The following is a 19,661-nucleotide window of genomic DNA, read 5'->3' on the forward strand; positions in this document are numbered from 1 at the left end:
TGACAGGACGTTGAATCTCCACATTTAGATGCTACTGACTTACTACATAAATTGTTCCTTAGTATTGAAGGGCAGGGGGGAGAGATTGAGGGTACTTAATTCTTGACAAAATTGTAATTCTTGGTTTAGGGTAATAAACTAGGCCATGGGATTTTACTTTATGGTGACATTCTCGTATACGATACACAATAATATACCTCCCTAAAACCTCCTTTAGTACTTGCAGAATCCAGACAGGGCAATTTACTGAAGAACATTAATGTGACTCATAGCAACCTTTAGTTCTTAAAACCTCAAAAAGCCAAACTTTACATCTGGGAATATAAAAGATATGACTTTATATCTTGCCAAAGTTAATCCAAGCCCGATGAGCTTTTTGCATTTGAAGGGAACACAAAATATTTTTGCTTATGTCCTCATATTTGGATATGCTCACAGGGAAAAGAGGGTTTCTTCCTTTGACACTGTAGTGTTTAAACTAGTAGACTGATGATTGACCCACAGCTGTTTAATGTAGAGCTGTTACCTTCAATAAAATTGCAAAATAAAATATTTTTCCTGAGGGAAAATATATCTGAATAGCTCTTGGAATAACTTTTAAGTATTGCTTGTGTCATTTAGGACAGAAAGTGCTCAACAAAGTTGAGAAGCATATATTTCTTTAAAAAAAAAAGAAAGGGTATGTTATTCTCAGTTCTTTGCTGTGGCTGTGAAGAAGAAAGTATTGCTTTGATCTATAGTTAGGAAAACTGGGTATTGATATTAAACCTTTTCTGTCTCACTTATACTTGCTGAGGCGTGAAGGGAGAGTCAGCATCATCTGCTATTCTGTAATGCGGTAAAGGTCTGATTTCTGTGCAGTTACTCCTACTTTTGATACCTGCAGTGACTCTAACATAGCATACATGGAATGGAGCAGATTTTAATTTAAGTGCCTCTGACACTGACCTAGCTATATGGCAGTGCAGCAGCTCGGCAGCAGCTAATCCATTAAATGCTGCCAACTTTCCTGGCAGGTTGTGGGTTTTTTTTTTTTTTCCAGTGACTGCTTCTTTACTTCCGTGGCTTTCCTCACACCTGCCAGTAGTAAAAACTACTTCTTTAGTAATTTCCTGGGTGCTCTGTTGTCACAGTGCTGAACAAGACTATTGCACAGGACAGGCTTAGAACTGGGGTCAAAGAAACAGGGCAAACTGTAAGGGTGCAAATTGCAAGTTCACACACCTAGTGACCAACAGCAAGAATTTGTTATCATCAGGGACACAATATCATATATAGAAATGATGGAAATGGCAGATCCAATCAACTAAATAATGATTACTACCCATCAGTATGTCATGTCTGTGCAAAAGGCAATTGAATTCCCTGCATATGTGAATCAACAGGCATTCCATACATAATAGAAAAGTATTAGGTATTAAGAGAGAGAGAGTGGAGTGGAATGACGTGTCAGACATTCGTGAGGCATAATTTCTTGGCTACTGTACAGGTTTGACTGCTTAAGTTCAAAAAGATGTGTTCAAAACTGGAGCAAGTGTAGATGTGGGAATGCAGAACATACCCTACAAAGGAGGGTTAAAGAACATGACTAGATTGTTGAACTATACAAAACATAAACATGATTTACTTTACAATTACAGGTACAATGCTGGCAAAAATCAAGCGCTGCCCACTTCAGGCAGTTGAGGTTCAACTCCAGAATAGTGTCTTGACTCTTAGAAGTAAAATCAAATTTCCAAATGATGCTTCTGTAAATAACTAATCTACTAGTAATATCAAACTCCTCTGTTTTCCTTAGCCCCATAATTTCACACTGTCCAGCAGATATTACGTACAGTGGCAAATAAAAGCTAAAACATGTTCTTTACAAGGTATGTGATTAGAACCAGATACTGTTTTCTGGAAAAAGAGCAGTCCAAAATCACAGAAATGAAAGTGATTCTGCAGATTAAAAATGTAGGATTTTAAACGTTGTTTCATTTAATGTTTTTCACAGGACCGTCGAATAGAGGAGTTAACACTATTGCTAAGCCAGTACAGGAGGGTCAAAGAGATAATGATTGCAGCTCATGGTAAAATGTCTTGTGAATAATTTCCTGATATCAGGTCTTTTGAAAACTGCATGCACTACAACTGCTATTTGTTGTCCTTTTAAATATAGATGTATAGTAGTACATATTTCATTGTGCATAGATTTGTACCATGTTGGAGTGCTATGACAGTAAGTATACACTCTTCCAGATACAGAGAACCACAGTATGTCCTGACAAGGCTTGTGTGTTACTGCCTGTAGTTTGTGGAGATTGCCTTTTTATTTCCTGTGCTGTAGGCAGTACAGAAAAATAGGGTCAAATCTATCTGGAGATGTAATTACAACATTACTATTGAGTAAGACTTCTGTGACTGAATCTCATGCTTGACTCTTTAAGTCATAAGCTAAAATTTGTTCTACATCAGTTAATAGTAAATTCCTCCTTGGAGCCTAATTTTGGTGTTATGTATTGGTTAACATGATGTCATTTCTGATTGATAAGGGAGACTGATGAAATTACTGCTCTGATCGTACAGCTGTGTGAATTGCTTATCAGTTGGGTCTAAAGCAGTGCAATTTGCCTCCTTATGTGCCAAGGGAATCTGAAGTCAGCAACTGCTCTCCTTAAAACACTTTGCTATATACTGCAGTGGGGCAGGAGCTTTGGTTGCAGAACTCCTGCCTCCAAAGAGTGATGGCTGGCTGGGCAGCTGGGGCTGTACGTTCATTAGTGACTTCATGCAGTCCTCCCTCACTGAAGAGACTGCACAGTGCAGGCCTATGACATGTCCTTCATGGCCAAAGCTTCATATTTCCTTTTTCACTGCTGCTGGTTGTACACGCGCTACAGAGGCCAGACCAGAAGGAATTATAGCAGATAGGGTGAAAAGCAGTGAGCAAAACAGCAGGACACTCATGCAGACATAGAACTTGTCAGCACGGAATGTCGCATTATAAGTGTAAAGGGTCTGACATGTGGCTTAGAAAAGGAAGCCCTCCCATTACAGTCAGCTGTCAGTGTCTGAAGAAGGACTTTCACTGAACAGTCTCACAAACTTAACTCACTTAATCAGGCCTGTCAGCATCCACAAAGGACTTTCACTGAGCAGTTTCACAAGGTTGATAAGGACCAGTGTTTGTTTGTCAGAGCCCATTATTTTCTGATCAAAGTCACAAACTTGAATCAAAAAAAATTATTGAAGTGACAGGTATAACAAGTTTGAGATTGTTATAAATGGTGATAAATTCGCCGACTGCAAAATCAAGCCACATCTAAAAATTAAGCGCTTATAGATAACTGTAATTTCCCAGGTATCATCTGACATGTTCAGAGGCACAAGCCTTTACCAAGGAGGTGTCCCTGCTTGGGGAGGAGACAGAGATTCAGGCCCATCGATCCATACCACAGTTGGAGGTTCTGTCCTCAAAACAGAGGATTCTAAATGACAGATTTATGCTCTTGGTCATTCTTAGCGAAGTGGGACTAAGTCAGTTAATGGGCGCCAGCTGGCTGTCACCAGTGGAACTCAGCAGCTCAGTGCACGCTCCTGGACAGGGAGTTTTGATACAAACATAGGAGGTGGGGGTGTAGTGGTCTTATGTGATTTTACTGCAGCAACACTTGGCTGTGAGACCTGCACTTCGCCCCACACACCATTGAGCTCTGATTGTTAGACCACAATCTGCTTCATCTGCTTTGCAAGATAAACATGTTTTTCTAGTCTTGCTACTCCCCACTTGTTGACACTAACAAGTCTGAATAAGTCTTGTATCCAACACGGAGCAATTAGAAAAGTGCATTGAAGTTAGCTAAAGGCGTGAGTTTGCAGTATTCTCAGTAAATTGCATTAAATCCCTCTTAAGAATCTGTTATTCAAAATTAAAATGACATTCAGTTTGATTTAAATTAATTCATCTATAGGAGAAGAATAAAGTATATAGGTATTAAGTTTGTATGGTGTTTCCTGTGCCCATTATGTTATGAGTTTTTACAGTGTAAGCAGTATCAGGAGTCCGTCATGGATGATAAACTCTAATTAATTAGATGCATCCTATATTCGTATTTCCTGCACCACAGTTCAATAGCATGATGATCAGAAATAGCAGTAATGATCAGCTGCCAGCCAGCTAGTGTTAATGACACAATGTTTTCCTATTATATCCTGGTTTTTAAACGGCATTTATAAAAGGGAAGCCGATCTTGGGTGCAATTTGATTCTGTTAGGTGGACATTTTTTTTCTTTTTTGCTAAAAAGTGTTGCAATGACTATAATAAGATCTGTCGCCGATCCCTTCCTCTAAGGAAAATCCTGACTAGACAAGTTCTGTTTTGTAGGAAACAACTGAAAACCCATGTTTGCTTTGGTATATGCAATATTATGTATTTAACTTAAAAAAAATTTGGGAGAAAATCTTTGTCCCATTTCAATTACACTGCAGGAAGTGGAATGGGTTTTAGGACAGTCTCATTTTAAGTTGCCACCTTAGTTTTCAGTACTACATTTAGTCTGGGAAACTTAACCTTATGAAAGGACAGTTTTGTTGAATGTACATTATCAGATTAACAAACAAAATATTTTCAGGTCTTGTATGGCAGAATGGAAACTTGTACTTAACACACAAGAACAGGGAACAAGAGACAGGTAAATCTCTTTCTGAATGTTCTTTTCTTTTTTAAAAAAAAAAAAAGTGATCTCTCACTTGAAAGGTGTGATTGTAGCTTTTGGAGACATTGATATTAACTCCCAAATAGCCTCACTACTGTTACCCTGACAGTAGGTGCTCTCAACAGTAACTCCTGCAGCTTCAATCTCCTCAGCCACATCCTGGTTGTATAGATTTGAATGCTCCCATTCCTCTGTGGGACGTGGTTTTGGGGGGATATTTGTGTTCTTGAGCAAGTGGCAAGCCATGATGCTCTGGATTATTGAGTTGTTTCTGCAGGGTGTTGTTAACATGTACTAGTATGGACATCCAGTACAGTATAAATAAGAAAACAGTGATGCATGGCATAATAAACCAAAAACAAACCCCGAAACTTGTGTAGAAACTGGAGTATATACTGAGTGTCCACACTGAGGCCATACTGTGATGGATACAATTTTATCACAGCCCAAACAAGTTGTAACCATGTAAACATTTGTAGGGGTCTCATGTTTAGGCTGCCAAGAAGTATCTTCCTTGATTATATATATTTTTTTTTATTTCTAGAGGTGTGTTTTAAAGGTTCCCTTTGAAGCATAAGGTCTGTTAGAAACTTTTGGTAGAATCGATGGGTTGAAATCTTCTGTCTTTGATTAGTTTCAAATGATACTTGACAGAAACACAATGTATTGTAAGGATTTCTTATTTCTACTTAAGGCAAGCTACAAATCATATTGACAAAACATGACTGATTCTTCACCATAGGTAGTACTTATATCGGAAAAAAAAGCCCAAATCTGTTTTGGATTAAAGTAGGGCAGCTGCATGAAACAGCCACTGACAGCTGAGTAAAACGTAAATCAGCCAACCTGAACTCAGCTCTTTTGTGCCAACTGAAGGGCTGTGTGCAACCACAGCCTGAGTGCCCCTTCGTATTCTGAAGGGCCAACGGTGGGTATCAGCCTTGTTGGCGGTCTTTGTAGCTGAACAGCAGGATAGACAAGTACATGTCTAATGAGTTTTCAAAGGATCTCTTTTCTAGTAGTGCAAAGGCTTGCACTATGCTTGCATAAGATTTGGTGTTTTTTCATAACTGCGTAGACCTGTCACATAAATTAGGAATTATTAATGTGCTTAAAGGTCAGTATAAATTTCTTCATGCTGGCATAGCAGCCCTTCCACATTCTGTGTGCAACTCTATGCATAAGAGATCTTCAGAAAAAAAAAAAATTCTTCTCCCAAATATTCCGGAAGTTTGCTGAGCACTAAATATTCCGATCCTGATGTAGTATTGCAGCTTTGATAATTTAGGAATAGAAATCTTAGTAAATAATGAATTTGAAGTATTTCAGTATTTCTTTAGATCTGGAACATACAGAAAAACCTGGAGCATGTTTTACCATGTTCATCCTTGAAGTGAGCGTGAGGCACTGCACTGTTATACAGATGGTGTCAAACGTGCACACTACCTATAAAGGGATATGCTGTGAGTAAGAAAATGGTACCAACTTGAACTTGCCTCAGAACATCAAACAATGAATTAGGGTGCTTCAGAAGCTGCTTCAGAAGCAGCTCAGCTACTTGCAACCGAGCACAGCATAAAACTATTCAGTGATAAATTTGTTGCTCTAATACAAAGCATCTTGCTTATAAGTTGGAGCCTGAAGGAAGTCTGGGGAGTGGAGAGGCTGTAAACTACATGCATTCGATGAAAACTGAAGGGCAATTTAGAGTGGCGTATTTAGATTGTCTGATACGTTTTTAAATGTTTGGGGGGGTTGTCCTGTTTCTCTCCTTTTCTGATTCTGATCTTTAATGCTCACAGGCTCTTCCATCTCTGGTGGCAGTGAAGAAGAACTTGATCCAGCTTTAAGGAAGTGGAATCTTTTGAATAATCCTCAAGGAGAATTTGTTAAAACAGAGGTACTTAGTAAAGATATTTTAGAATCAAGTTCTGTTGTATATATGATTTGTTTGTATTTGTTTCTCTGTAGTGGCTAAAGTAACGTAGATGAGGGTTTGGTCCTGGCTGGATTTTTGGGTATGGGCACTATAGATTTGGAATCAGGCACTAGAGTTACAGGCTTGAAACTCTTATATTTTACATAGGCCTCTTCAGGAGAATTGTCACCAGCTATGCTCTGTCCAGTGCCACACAAAGCTATGGAAATCAGGCAAGACCTTTGTTTCTTGTTTTTTTGATGGGATTGTCCTAATTCTGTATTATTTAATCTGTGTAACTGTTGGAATCTTGTCTTGCAAGAACTTTTGAGTAGATGTGAAAGCAGTGTGTCCCATGGAATTCTACAATATTTAATTGTATAAGGTTTGAATTACAGGAATAAATTAATACTTTTACTTATCAGAAGATGTACGCTTTGTATAACTTAAGACAGTATATTGTATTCTCATTTAAAGTGGAAGCATTCCAGTGTCTTCAACGAATTTAACCTCTGCGCAAGAAGAATCTTTGGAAGGCATAAACAGGTGAGAACTAGTAACTAATTGAAATGCAGAACATATAGCCAGATTTTTTTAAAAAATCTTGCCTTCTTCTATTTTTAATTTTTTTTTAAGCATTTAATGTTGCATGCTTTCCACAGAAAGTTAGTACTGTCTACTTTTGATTGTTAAGGGCTTCTAAAAAGTCATCTACAAATATAAGGCTTAAAAACTGACTTGTCGCCTTTTATTGTTGATCAAAGGATGTCTTATTGCTATTTCTGACTTCGTTCCCAATTGCAGTTCCCAATACAGTGAGTTTTAGGCTAAAAATATAACAAAAGAAATTAATCCAATTCTGAATTATCTGTTATATGTGGACATTATGTGATATACACAGCTGCCATATGATACAGTTGTGGCATATGCAGACATAGTATGTTGTATTAACTGTTGCTTTTTTGCCTGTTGTTATTTTAAGGGTTCCACAGAAAAAAAAGTCAAGTAGTTTAGAAGATTTGCAGAGTGAATCCCTGGAAAAGGTTAGTTTATTTGTAATCACAGTTCCTGGTGTTTAATATTATAATTAAAAGAGAGAGGTCAAGTACAAGTATTTTTTTTATTTCACATATAGTAATCCTAACCACCACTAACGTTGTGTGTGGGGAAAAACACCCTAATGATAAAACAGTTCAGGTCCATTTTTTACCCCATTGCCAAGCTTAGAATAAACAAACTAGATGGCACACCTATATGTGCATATCCTCAAATTCAGCTTTTCATCTGAAAGAAGAAAAATATTTAAAAGAAATGCAGTAAATATTTTTTATGAGGAGTAACTTTGTTCAAGTACAGTACTATTTGGTTTATAGGTATTTTTTAAATAATTTTGACTTCCAAATTGCTAAAAATGTTAAGGCAGCAAATCCTGAAATTGAGTAAGTATTGGAACTGCATATTTCCACATAGGATTCTTTATTTGAATGTTTGCATGTAAATATGATTGTTGCTCCCTAATTTAGACTTCTGATATAACTGGCATTCCTGAGGATGGTAGGGATGCTGCCTTAGCTAAACCAGCAGGAGCAGTGTTCTTATTTCTAAGGCTTAATTCCATTACAGAATAAAGATTTTCCAGTTTACAAAGTCTTAGTACATTATGGTCCAGAGGCTTGTTTTGTCATCATGTACACTGGAATTTTTCTGCAGTTGTTACAGTGCTTTGTGAGGCTGTTATTGACACTTTCTATACTCAGATTTGGCTTAATTCTAATTATGCATGCCCAGTAGTGCCATATAAAAGGGATAGTAATTATATGATTGTCCCAGTCCTTCAAATTTTCTTAAATCTTTCTTAAATCTTTGAAGATGACAGTGACCAAATAGAATGACTGAAATTTTTGCTGCACTATTTTGATTGTAGTCATACTTCTGATGAATCAGTTCACAACTAACATTTCATTCAGTGTGGAATTTGTGAAGGTCTGTTGTCTTTTCATAACCTATCTTAAATTCAAAAACTTAATTTGTCTCTCTGATAAGGCTGTATGTACACATTTGGACTGTAAATCTGCTTTATCTGTTAAATCCATAGGGGAACAAGAAACTACCAAGGATATAAGAGAATTGTAGCAAGGCATTTAAATTATATGCCCTAATTTAGGCATGGGGCTTCTTAGTGAAATAAATGAGACCTCCCTATGTGTATGAGTGAGTGGCTAAATGTGAAGTAGTTACAACCAAAACTAAGGCCAGGAAAGCTTACTTTGCTTGCCCACCATGACAGGACTTTGGTTCTTTCACTGAGTTCAAGAGAACCTGTGCTAGCAGCCCTGCTTACTGGAGCTATTCTGCTTTGCACAAAGCTCAAATTGCCACTACACTCAGCAATAATAAAATAAAACAAAACACATTGGTCTCTGCCCTACCCATGCTGGTATTTTTATCATTTTGTTTCTATCATAGCTCTTTGTGGTTTCAGCTGGATATATACAGTGTTGTGTACGTTTGTGGGCAGGTTTTTGTGTCAGTCTTTTTCATTTAACTGTTAAACAACTGTTATGGTTCCTATCTTAAAGTAAGTCTAAGAGGACCACCCAGAAGCCTGAAAATAGAAAACTTCCTTTGATCACAACAGAACCTAAGCAGGGCCTGAATTTTGTGGGGTGGTTTGTATAAACATATTTAGTATTAAATGTCTTATTGAAATGAAATGGAGAGAGAACAGGCCTTATAATATATTGTCAATGCATTAAGTACATCACTATAGTAATAAGACTACAATTGATGTTATGTGTATGTATGTTAATACTAACATTTGTCTGTTGCTTTTTTCCATAAAACTTTGAAATTACCCTTCCTGCAACTCCATAGTTTGTAGATGGAAAACCAGTACAGCCTGTTTTAGAACAAGAGGTATATTAACTGTAAACTGTCCTAATGTCTGTCTGTTGTGATGAGCTGTGATGGTGTGGCTGTGTTTTCATTTTATGTTTGTTTTGTTTTAAAGACATTTGCATAGTTCAAGTACTGACAAACTTGAGAATAGGAGTAAGGATTTGAGGAGAAATTTTTTTTGTATATCTACGTTTTTTATATGAGGTTAGAAGTTTCTGTATGATAAATGTTTTGCATATTTTCAGTATAAAGTTTTCCTACATAACCTTCTTTCTGATACTGAAACATTGACCAATATGAGCTTATTCCAAAACACGCACTGAAGATACAGCACTCCCACTAATGTAAATCGGAGTTGTAGGTTCACTGCTTCTCTGGAAAAGCCTCTATATTCCTAGTTTTCACAGCTGTGGGATATAACTTTTTGTCCCGAGTGATGGCTCCTTCATCTTTTCATTTGTATTCAGTATTGAAGAAGTCTCAATGTGCCGTTACCCAAACTGTAGATGAGTACCTCTGTGAAATGCATACTTTGTTAGGCTCAAAACTATCAGATTTTTATGCAGGTTCTATTCTACCCTTGTACAAGAAGAAAAATCTCCAACTAGTTGATAACTAAAAAATTAAATGCGAGGAAAATTAAGAGATCTCCTTTTGGCAAACTGTACGTACCAGTTCCCTGCCAGGACAATATATTGAGACTTTAAGGATGGCTTCTTGTGACCTCTGCTGCTAAAGGAAGGTCCTTCCAGCATAAATAATCTCATTGATGCTAGTGACGCTGCATCATCAACTTCACTGTTGATTCTTTTCCTGTTTTTAATGGTGGTGGGAAAATACGTTTGACCAAATTTAAGTTATATGTTTGGTTTAAATTCCAGTGAGATGCAATTGCGAGGCAGAAGCACAGTATGGTGAAATTTAGAGAGAGAAATGGAGTGAATGGGATGAGAAGTAACTAAATGCATTACTGGCACTATCAAAATTTACCTTAGAAGGACCAAATTATTTAGTAGTGCCAGGGTCCTAGAGGAAAGGGAGACTGCTAGAAAAACTCTTAGGACAAAACCAAATAATGTATATTATATTTTAATGTAATGTACAGTCTGGCTGAAGTGGAAGGGATATATGAGGGAAGAGAAGGCTCTGTCTTTGCTAGAAAACTTTGTCAGCCGAGTATTTAAATTGAATTATTTCCAAGAACAAACATGAAGGGGGGGGGTGGTGTCATTTTCAACCATGAACTTAAAATACTTTTTCTCAACTTTTCAAGTATTCTGTACTGGATTGCAAATACTAGGAGTTATTTGATTTTTTTTTTTAAATTTAATTATTTATTTTATTTTTTCCTCTTTGAAAAAAAACAACAACAGAGTAAACCGCTTGTGAAAGGCAGCAAGTATCAAACCTTGCCAGGAAAGCTGCCTCGACCCTTACAGAATGGAGAGCAGGGAACGTGTAATTTGCCGGATGGGGGTGGCATGAACGATGAGGACAACAGCATCCTGGGCCTAAGTATGTATCCACACCCCTCCGAGAGGGTCATGTAGAAGAGAAAAAGCAAACTGTCTTGAAGAATTGGGACATAATGGAATCTGCTATGCCTGAACAATGGACTATGACATTCGTATGATGCACTTAGGGAATGTTGTATTTCTTTTTTTAACAATGCACATAAAATATTCCACATTCACTCACTGGAGAGTAGAGGATAGTTTTTAAGTTAGAGCGTTCTTTTCTGTTGCGCTTGATGATATAATTTGCTGACATCCTTGACAGCATAAGTAATGAAGAGATGCTGTTTTTCACTGTTTGTGAAACATTCTGAAAGTCAACACATCTGTAATTAAAATAGAACTTCTAGATTTGCATGCATATTGACAGTATGAATAAGCAGTGTTTTTTCTAGACATGCTTCTACTGCTCCCCTGAGCTTGCTGATTTGTTTTCTTAAAAACACCAGCAAGCAAAAATGAACAGCCAAGTATATCAGTACTTTTTAATAGACCAATCTAGTGTACATTTGTAAAACAAACCAACCTCTCCCTTGCCACCCCACTGCATTTTAATGTGCAAAACTTTATGATATAACTAGTCCTAATGTGGACAATTTAGGAAAAAGTCCTAGTATTCACACTGTTGGTTGCTGTAGCTCGTGTAGGGCCCACAAGTGAAAAATTAAATTGCAAGGTGCAGAAAAACATCAGTGGATTTTGAAAATACGAGTATATTGTTATTTCACAACTACAGCCACGTGTGGAAGCCTATATTAATTTCTTTGCAGTGACACCTTAAGCACAGATTTATTGACAAAAATTATTACAGTGAGGCACAGAAACAAGTATTGCCAAGGACTGAAGAGCTTGGGAGCTCGGGCAGAGGAGTATCCCTTGTGATTTTGATGTGATCCTACACTTTAAAAGTTGAGGGGAAGGGTGGTTCTTTGCTTTTTCTAAGGCCTTGTAGTCCTAAAAGCAGCTAAGGTACTGGAGTTTCAAGATTTCAATAGGTTGTTTAGGGGTTTTTTTAGAGAGTTTGTCTGTGATTGCAACATCCTGGGCAATGCATGAGCCATGCTATTATGTCTTAACTGCAAGATTATCCAAGGATGGGTGATGTTGTAAAGGAAAATGGTTTTTTTTTTCTAGAAACAAGCAATGACTCATTGTCATTAACAGAATTTATAGAATTAACAAATTTTTTGTGCAAGTCGGTTTGTTTCATGCATGTGCAGTAAAGCCATTACACCTCCAATCTGTATTTCAGAGGAATTTGATGGGATCTTAGACATTGCTTCATTTCAGATATTTTGCATGCTTTATGGAGCTCTGTAGTATATGCTTAACGTGTTAAAATTGTCTAAGAATAGTTTAAAAAAAAATCCCATAACAGGCAAATGATCATCCCTATCTATTTAAGATGACCTGTACAGAATTCCTGGGGCTTGTGTGCACCAATCCATATTCACTTTCATGTCAAGCATAACTGCTTCTTTTCTTTTTGTTTCTGCTTTTAATGCTTAGCTTACTTCTTTGCTCTCCTGTAACTTTATTTTGCTGGTGTTTTATATCTTCTTTGCTGCTTCATCTGGTTTTCTGCTTCTTGGATGACTGAAGATCGCATCAGGAGTGTCAGTGCACCAGTGCTAGGTACTGTATCCAAACAAGATACAACTTAAACATAAATTTTGCTGCTTATTTTTTCCTTTTCCTTTCCCTCTCCTTTTCTCTTCACTATGAAATACTAATACCAAGTGGGCTGTCCCGACTGAATTCCTGAAGTGCAGTGCTGAAATGAAGTAACAACTTTTGCTTTATGGCAGTTGGATGGGATTTTTTTAAAGATACGTATTCCTTGCTTCATTCTGCTTTCACTGAAGTCAACAAAAAAAAAAAAATCCCTCTGTTTTTTGATGGAGGATTTTTGGTATTAATAATAGGCAAGGCAAGAAGAATCTGAAGAGTCTGCTTCAGTCTGAAGACCTTGAATTAATTAATATAATGTATTTAAATACAAATTATTGAAATAACAATTTTACCCAGTGTTTTATTCTTTTCTTTTTTTTTGTATCAAATGTACAGCTGATATTTTTTCACTTTCTGAGCATGGTTTTCTTGCTACAAGAACAATTTTATAAGTATCTTTTTATGTTCTGCATTTAAAAATTAGTTTACCAGATAACAACTTTGTTAATAATTAGTATAAAATGTGACTATTGCTGTTGTTAACCTAGGAGAAACAGAAAATGTGGATGGTACTGTAGTCTCAGATGACCTTTCACCTCTCTCTTCGGGAACGGATTCAGGTCCACAATCTCCATTGTCTCAAGAAATCAGAAAGAGTCCAAAGGGGATCAGGAAAATCTGGGGAAAGTAAGATTATTTTTTGTTGTTTATTTGTTTGTTTAGTTCCCTGTCAAAGCATTTCAATTGAGAATGAATTTATTTGTCAGCAAAAGCTACAATATATACGGTATGAATAGAGTACAATTCAGGAAAAGGAGATAAAGCAGTTCTGTGACTGTACAGGTGTGTCTCACATGCACATAGGGTGTGGAAAGATGGAAGGTGATGTTCACAGTGTCATGCTGCTGGAAGATATAATACACTGCTTTTTTATTATAACGCTAGTAGTTTAGAATGCAAACAGTTTCATTAGCTATGAAAAAGCAAATGATAGCAAGTTGCTCATTGCAGAAGCCAACGGTAAAAGAAAAAAAAAAAAGACAGAAAACAGAAGAAACAAAAAGCAGGGGAACTGTTGTATTTTGTTTGCTTTATCTCATTCAGGACATGAGACATTTATGAGCCTGGCCTCCAGTGTGAATTTGTAATTGGGTTGTGCCTGTTCTGCAGAGCTTTTCTCAGAGTTAGGTCTGGACTGCGTTTGCCTGGAACTTCTTCAGCTACCACTTGAATTAGATGTTTGTGGTTTACAGGAAGATTAACACAGATTCTAGTTGTCATTATAGTTTCCATAAATATGAAATAAACGTTTCCATATGAAATAAACGTTTTCTGTTGCAAGCTAACACAACTATCTCGGCACTCTTGTCTTGAAAGAATAAGAAGAACTCAGTCAGGTAACTTCCCTGCAGATGACCTGGGTTTGGCTGAGTTTCGAAGAGGTGGTCTCCGTGCAACAGCTGGACCTCGATTATCCAGATCAAAGGAAACCAAAGGCCAGAAAAGGCAAGTTACTTTTTCACCTTGCACAGCATATTTTGTGGTATCATTAAATGTGCTGAACAGCCTCCTCATGTGAAATGCTTTTTTGCCAATATAGATCATTATCATTATCACAGATCATCATAGTTCCGCAACAACTGGAAAGAATTCCTCTGGTAGTAAATGTATCCTGAGTAGCACTCCTTAAATTGCAGGTTGCAGCACTAGCTGTTAGTTGGAGTGTAATTATATTTCACCCTGTTAAAGAAAAACAAACCTTATCATCTCCCATGGGAATACCTGCAAAGTGGTGAGGATTCAGCAATTCCCTTTTTCCTCTTTCAAACAGAAGATGGGAAATTCTTAGTCACCCTCTAGCTCCCCCAGCTGTTCACAAGTTGAGGCTGGGCAGCCAAAGTAACAGGACACTAGTACTATGACATACACTGTGAGAGGGCTGTTGGCTTTTATTTCTGCCCTGAACAAAGCACACTAATACATACATTGTAGTACTGCCTCTGGCACATGATGTCTTTTCTGATAATAACCATAATTCTTTCCTTTATGATTTTTCAAACATTTCTTTTACTTTTCAGTGACTACAATGCTCCCTTTGCTCAGTGGAGCACTGAAAGAGTTTGTAACTGGCTTGAGGACTTTGGTCTTGGTCAGTACGTCATTTTTGCACGGCAGTGGGTGACTTCAGGCCATACACTGTTAACTGCGACACCTCAGGACATGGAAAAGGTAGTAATATGTAACTTTCTCTCAAGCAAACCTGTTGCTTCTGTACAACCAGACCCCTTCAAACAACTGGCAGTTCTACCTTTCTGAAATACCTAGTATCCGTTTTTGTAGATTCTTAATGAGATGAAAAGAGCCAGAGGCAAGACAAACTCTTTGTTAATGGTTATTGTTGCAGGAAATGGGAATAAAGCATCCACTGCACAGGAAGAAATTAGTTTTGGCTGTTAAATCAATAAATGCAAAACAAGATGAGAAGTCTGCACAACTTGATCATATCTGGGTGACACGTAAGTGTTTGACCTATCATGGAATTGTTTGGAAAGGAATTTTCCCCATCCCTATGGAGGGCTGCCTAATATATGTTTGTTTAAGCAGTTACCAAACATCTATAAGAGCACGGACTTTGAACATAGTAAAATTTTCCACAGAATGAGGATTTTTGTGCTGTATAGAGCAATACAGTAAGATCTTCCAAGGGGAACTGTCATTCAGATTGCAGGGGTTGGAGTTAGATGATCTTTAAGGTCCCTTGCAACTCAAACCACTCTATGAAGTAAATGGAGTTGGGGGGGTGCTCAGTCTAGCAAGAGCTGCGTTATGCTGCAGAAGGTACGTGCTCAGTCACACACTGTATGTAAGACATCACAGGAGTAGTGCAGACAAAGCTGTTTGGTGGGTGTTGGGTTTAGGCTTCTGGTAAGAAGCTGTCCTTTTGAAAGGTGAATAAGTAGAATGAACTACGTGAATGCCTCAGAAGAAGCCAGTCCAGACAAGAAGGGGAGAAGGGCTTCATTCTCACTGCTCTGGACCTGGGTACACTACTGTTCTTGTATCTGCAGGGTGGCTTGATGATATTGGTTTACCTCAGTACAAAGACCAGTTTCATGAATCCAGAGTTGATGGGAGAATGTTGCAGTACTTAACTGTGGTAAGCTAAAATCCTTTTTCCTTAGTTTAACCAAATATAACTTCAGAATGAGCAAAGAATCTTAGAATTTTCATGTGAACATAAGCAGTTAAAGAATTTTTTGCAAGACAGAAATAGTGCCAGTAGCAATGCCTTTGTGTTGCTAGTGCACGATTACTATTTCTAAGGTACATAAAATAAGTCATAGGATGCATTATAGCTAACTTGTGCAAAGTCTTTCCTTCAATTTCATATATCACACCACAGTTAAAGGTAAAATGACCTAAAATGACCCAGAGTGTGTTTTTATCCACACCAAGTTAGCAACAATATTCAGTAAACCAAGGTAAGCAGCAAATCCAGTGAATTGTACAGCTCCAACCACATTAGCAGCAAACCATGCACTACACATAGCTGCTGTGCTCTCTTACATTTTTCTTGCCCAGGTCTGGGTATTTAAGTATTTGTTTTTGTTAACTATACTATGAAAAAAATGCCTAATTTAGCTGTTATCAAAGTGCAGCCTTGTCTATGCTGCTTAAGGAGCTTTTGTTATAGGAGCATGGTCCCTGCTGTTCCATGGTTAGGTGTGTGTTGCTAGATGCAAAGATCCTACCCACAACAGGGTCTTATTTGGATCACAAAAAGTCTAAATATTTTATAACTATCTATGAGCCTGCATCTTACTTAATACATTACAACCCCTCCTTCGCTTTTTAGCCAGGTCTTGCCACAATGCAATGTTTAAAAAAAAAAAACAAACCAAAAACAACAGTGACCCCCAAGCCCTCCACCCTATAAAACTACTTTTAAAATATAAACTTTTATTTAATGTGAACTGCAGTTGCTGTGGTTTATATAAAACTGCATAGCAAGCTTAGAATTTTTTTTCTTAGGGGAAAGCACCTGTTTTGGTATGTTTTCTGTACCATTTAAAAGACTTTCTCCTTTACAGAATGACCTTCTCTTTCTGAAAGTCACCAGTCAGCTGCATCATCTGAGTATTAAATGTGCCATTCACGTGCTTCATGTCAACGGTTTTAACCCCAACTGTCTACGCAGGAGACCAGCTGAGGAGGTGAAAGAATGATTAAATAAATTATTTTAAACAAGCACTAATTACTTGATCCCAGCTAAAGGGGACAGAAATTTAGCAGTGTACAATAGAATCACTGCTACCAGGGAATTGCCTCTAAAGCAGTAGCTATGCTGCTTTCTAGCTCTGGAATGTAACATTACTCACTGATAATAAAAATCTACTCAGTCTTTAAGTGCTTGAGCCACTTGAAAGTTGGCTATCATTCACTTTCCTTTAAAAATTATTTGCTTAGTTTAAAAAAGTTGATTAAACTTCTAGGGAAATAATTTATGAAGTCTTTTCTTCACCTGTCCTAATTTTTAACTCTCAAAGACTGTAAGGTTTTTGCCTTAGCTGGTTAGCATAGCTTATTCTTTTAATATTAGAGACTGACACTATCACCGCTCTCAAAATGCTCCTTTTTTTACACCAAGCATCTGGAATCTCTGCTGTTACACTACTTGATGCAATATGCGTGGTTTCAGCTGCCGTCTTGTCACGGAGTGTTTGAAAGAGGTCTCAAACAGAAATAGAATACCATAGAATCAGGGAAAAAATACTGCTCTTTGAGGAAGAGGAGGAATGATGTTTTTATCTGAACTAAGGATACATGTTGTGCAGGCTATACTGTCATCATCTTTTCTGTTTACTTTAACAGAATAACATTTCGTATTCAGAAGTAGTTCAGTGGTCCAATCACAGAGTAATGGAATGGCTGAGATCAGTTGATCTGGCAGAATACGCACCAAACCTTCGAGGAAGCGGAGTGCACGGTGGCCTGATTGTAAGAACTTGTTTAAACATTTTACTGCATGTCTATTAAAAATTGACAGACTGTAATATAAAACATCTTTTATCTGGTGTTTGTCAAACAGGAGGAAATAAATACATCTGCAATATGACAGCACTATCAGGCCTTCTAAAGAGCCTCTTTATCTCATCCATGCATCTTAATTTTACAAAGGAAAAAAGAAAATAAAGAGGAACTGCTAAAGCCTTTTTAATAATCAGCACTGAGTTGTGCATGAATGTTTAACAGCAGTACATAAAAAAAAGAAACAAACAAGCTGTACCATGGGACAGTTACTAATTGATAAGGTATTGAATGTGTATTTCAGTGTTTTTAAGAGAATTCTGAGCTGTAGTCAGTAACTGTCCTGAATTCACAGCAGTCTTGCCAGCAATGGCAGGAATAGCCTCTTTTTTTAATTCAAAACATGCAGAACTATTTGCAATTTAGTAAAGTCAGAGTTCTGCAATACCATGCTACTCCTGCTGTAGAATTTTTGCAAAAATGAAATAGAAAAAAATTGTACTGATTGTTTACAGTTTGAGTAGAGCAGAGAGTTCTGAAAGCAACCTTATTCAATCAGATAAATATAAGGTTTGATGGTAAATAGAAATGTGTATTTGCCTGATCACACTCTGCATTTCTTTGTGCCTACTTTTGTGTATTTCCCATTCAAACCCTCATGAGTATCATATCACAAGTAAGTCATTAAAGGTCTGATGTAGACAGATTAGTAAGGAGAAATTCCTCTGATAAACGCCTTTATGGTTTACTATTGCAACTATTTAACCATATAAAAATAATTGTTCTACAATTTTTATTAGATTCTCGAACCTCGCTTCAACTGTGACACGCTTGCAATGCTGCTGAATATTCCACCTCAAAAGACCTTACTGCGACGCCACCTAACGACCAATTTTAATGTATTAATTGGACCAGAGACACAACAAGAAAAAAGAGAAATAACAGAGTCAACAGCATACACACCTCTGACCACCACTGCCAAAGTTCGGGTACGTACTGCTTTCAAAATGGAGATATTTCAGAATTTCAGATTATCTTTACCTCATCTTATAAAGGAAAAGGACAAACATGAGCAGGGAAAGGTCAGTTCTAGGAGTGTTAAATTTTCCTTAATTCTAGATACAAAAGCATTTAATTTATATCTGTTTAAATCAACTTTTGAAATAAAACAGGTAATCCCTTCTGTCTTTTCTTAGAAGGAACACTATCTGCATGTATTTATCATCAATCGTAACTCCCAGTCTGAAAACAGTTAAATTGATTTGGGTTTTGACATGCTTTAAGGACTAGAGTATAGCAGCAAACCTCATTTTTCTCACTCAAAACTCGTGTTGTCTTATTATAGCCAAAGAAACTTGGATTTTCACATTTTGGAAACTTAAGAAAAAAGAAATTTGATGAATCAACAGACTACATCTGTCCTATGGATACAAGCCCAGCTGCTACAAATGGTACTCAAAAAAAACATGGTGGATACAAAGGACTCAGTCCACTCACGGATAGGGAACTGGATCAGGTGGGACAGACGGACTGATGCCATTCTCATCTCATCCTCTCCATGCATTCCAAAGCTTGCGAATAACCAAATGTTAGCCTATAACAAACCGTTCACTACATCCGCATGAACTTACTGAGAAAGTATTGGTTATGGACACTGGAAAGAATTCGGGTACTAAGAATGTCAGGTTAATTTTTTTAATGAACATCATCATAACAAACTCATCCATCTTCAGGCCCTTTTTCAGGAATAGAACACCTTTACACCATGAAGATCTATGTATTTTGACAGTTAAGGTGGTGGTTGCAGTAAACGAGACTTTTGTACTTCTAGCTTTTGTAATCTCAGCGCGGCACGCTATTTTTTTCAATATGTCTATGGGTGGGTTTTAATGTAATAAATATAATTGAACTAATTTGTACAAAGCTATCAAGTT

The 19,661-nt window shown here is 37.2% G+C and overlaps 1 protein-coding gene across 14 annotated transcripts in view; it reads left to right on the forward strand.

The window, feature by feature from the left end:
- Positions 1-19,661, forward strand: part of PPFIBP2 (PPFIA binding protein 2) — a 105,336-nt gene that overhangs the window by 83,117 nt on the left and 2,558 nt on the right. For 12 of the 14 annotated variants that reach the window (XM_054068323.1, XM_054068324.1, XM_054068325.1 and 9 more), the window contains 17 exons: positions 1,997-2,072; positions 4,615-4,674; positions 6,501-6,598; positions 6,785-6,849; positions 7,094-7,162; positions 7,599-7,659; positions 9,491-9,532; positions 10,888-11,029; positions 13,248-13,386; positions 14,077-14,205; positions 14,778-14,928; positions 15,104-15,215; positions 15,768-15,856; positions 16,791-16,913; positions 17,572-17,697; positions 18,528-18,716; positions 19,073-19,243. In XM_054068323.1, the coding sequence (XP_053924298.1) occupies positions 1,997-2,072; positions 4,615-4,674; positions 6,501-6,598; positions 6,785-6,849; positions 7,094-7,162; positions 7,599-7,659; positions 9,491-9,532; positions 10,888-11,029; positions 13,248-13,386; positions 14,077-14,205; positions 14,778-14,928; positions 15,104-15,215; positions 15,768-15,856; positions 16,791-16,913; positions 17,572-17,697; positions 18,528-18,716; positions 19,073-19,243 (1,842 nt within the window). The remainder of the gene's footprint in view (positions 1-1,996; positions 2,073-4,614; positions 4,675-6,500; positions 6,599-6,784; positions 6,850-7,093; positions 7,163-7,598; positions 7,660-9,490; positions 9,533-10,887; positions 11,030-13,247; positions 13,387-14,076; positions 14,206-14,777; positions 14,929-15,103; positions 15,216-15,767; positions 15,857-16,790; positions 16,914-17,571; positions 17,698-18,527; positions 18,717-19,072; positions 19,244-19,661) is intronic. The other 2 variants (XM_054068331.1, XM_054068335.1) reach the window with 1 other exon arrangement.

This window comes from Cuculus canorus, chromosome 5 (assembly GCF_017976375.1).
Source record: "Cuculus canorus isolate bCucCan1 chromosome 5, bCucCan1.pri, whole genome shotgun sequence".
Taxonomy (NCBI): Eukaryota; Metazoa; Chordata; class Aves; order Cuculiformes; family Cuculidae; genus Cuculus; species Cuculus canorus.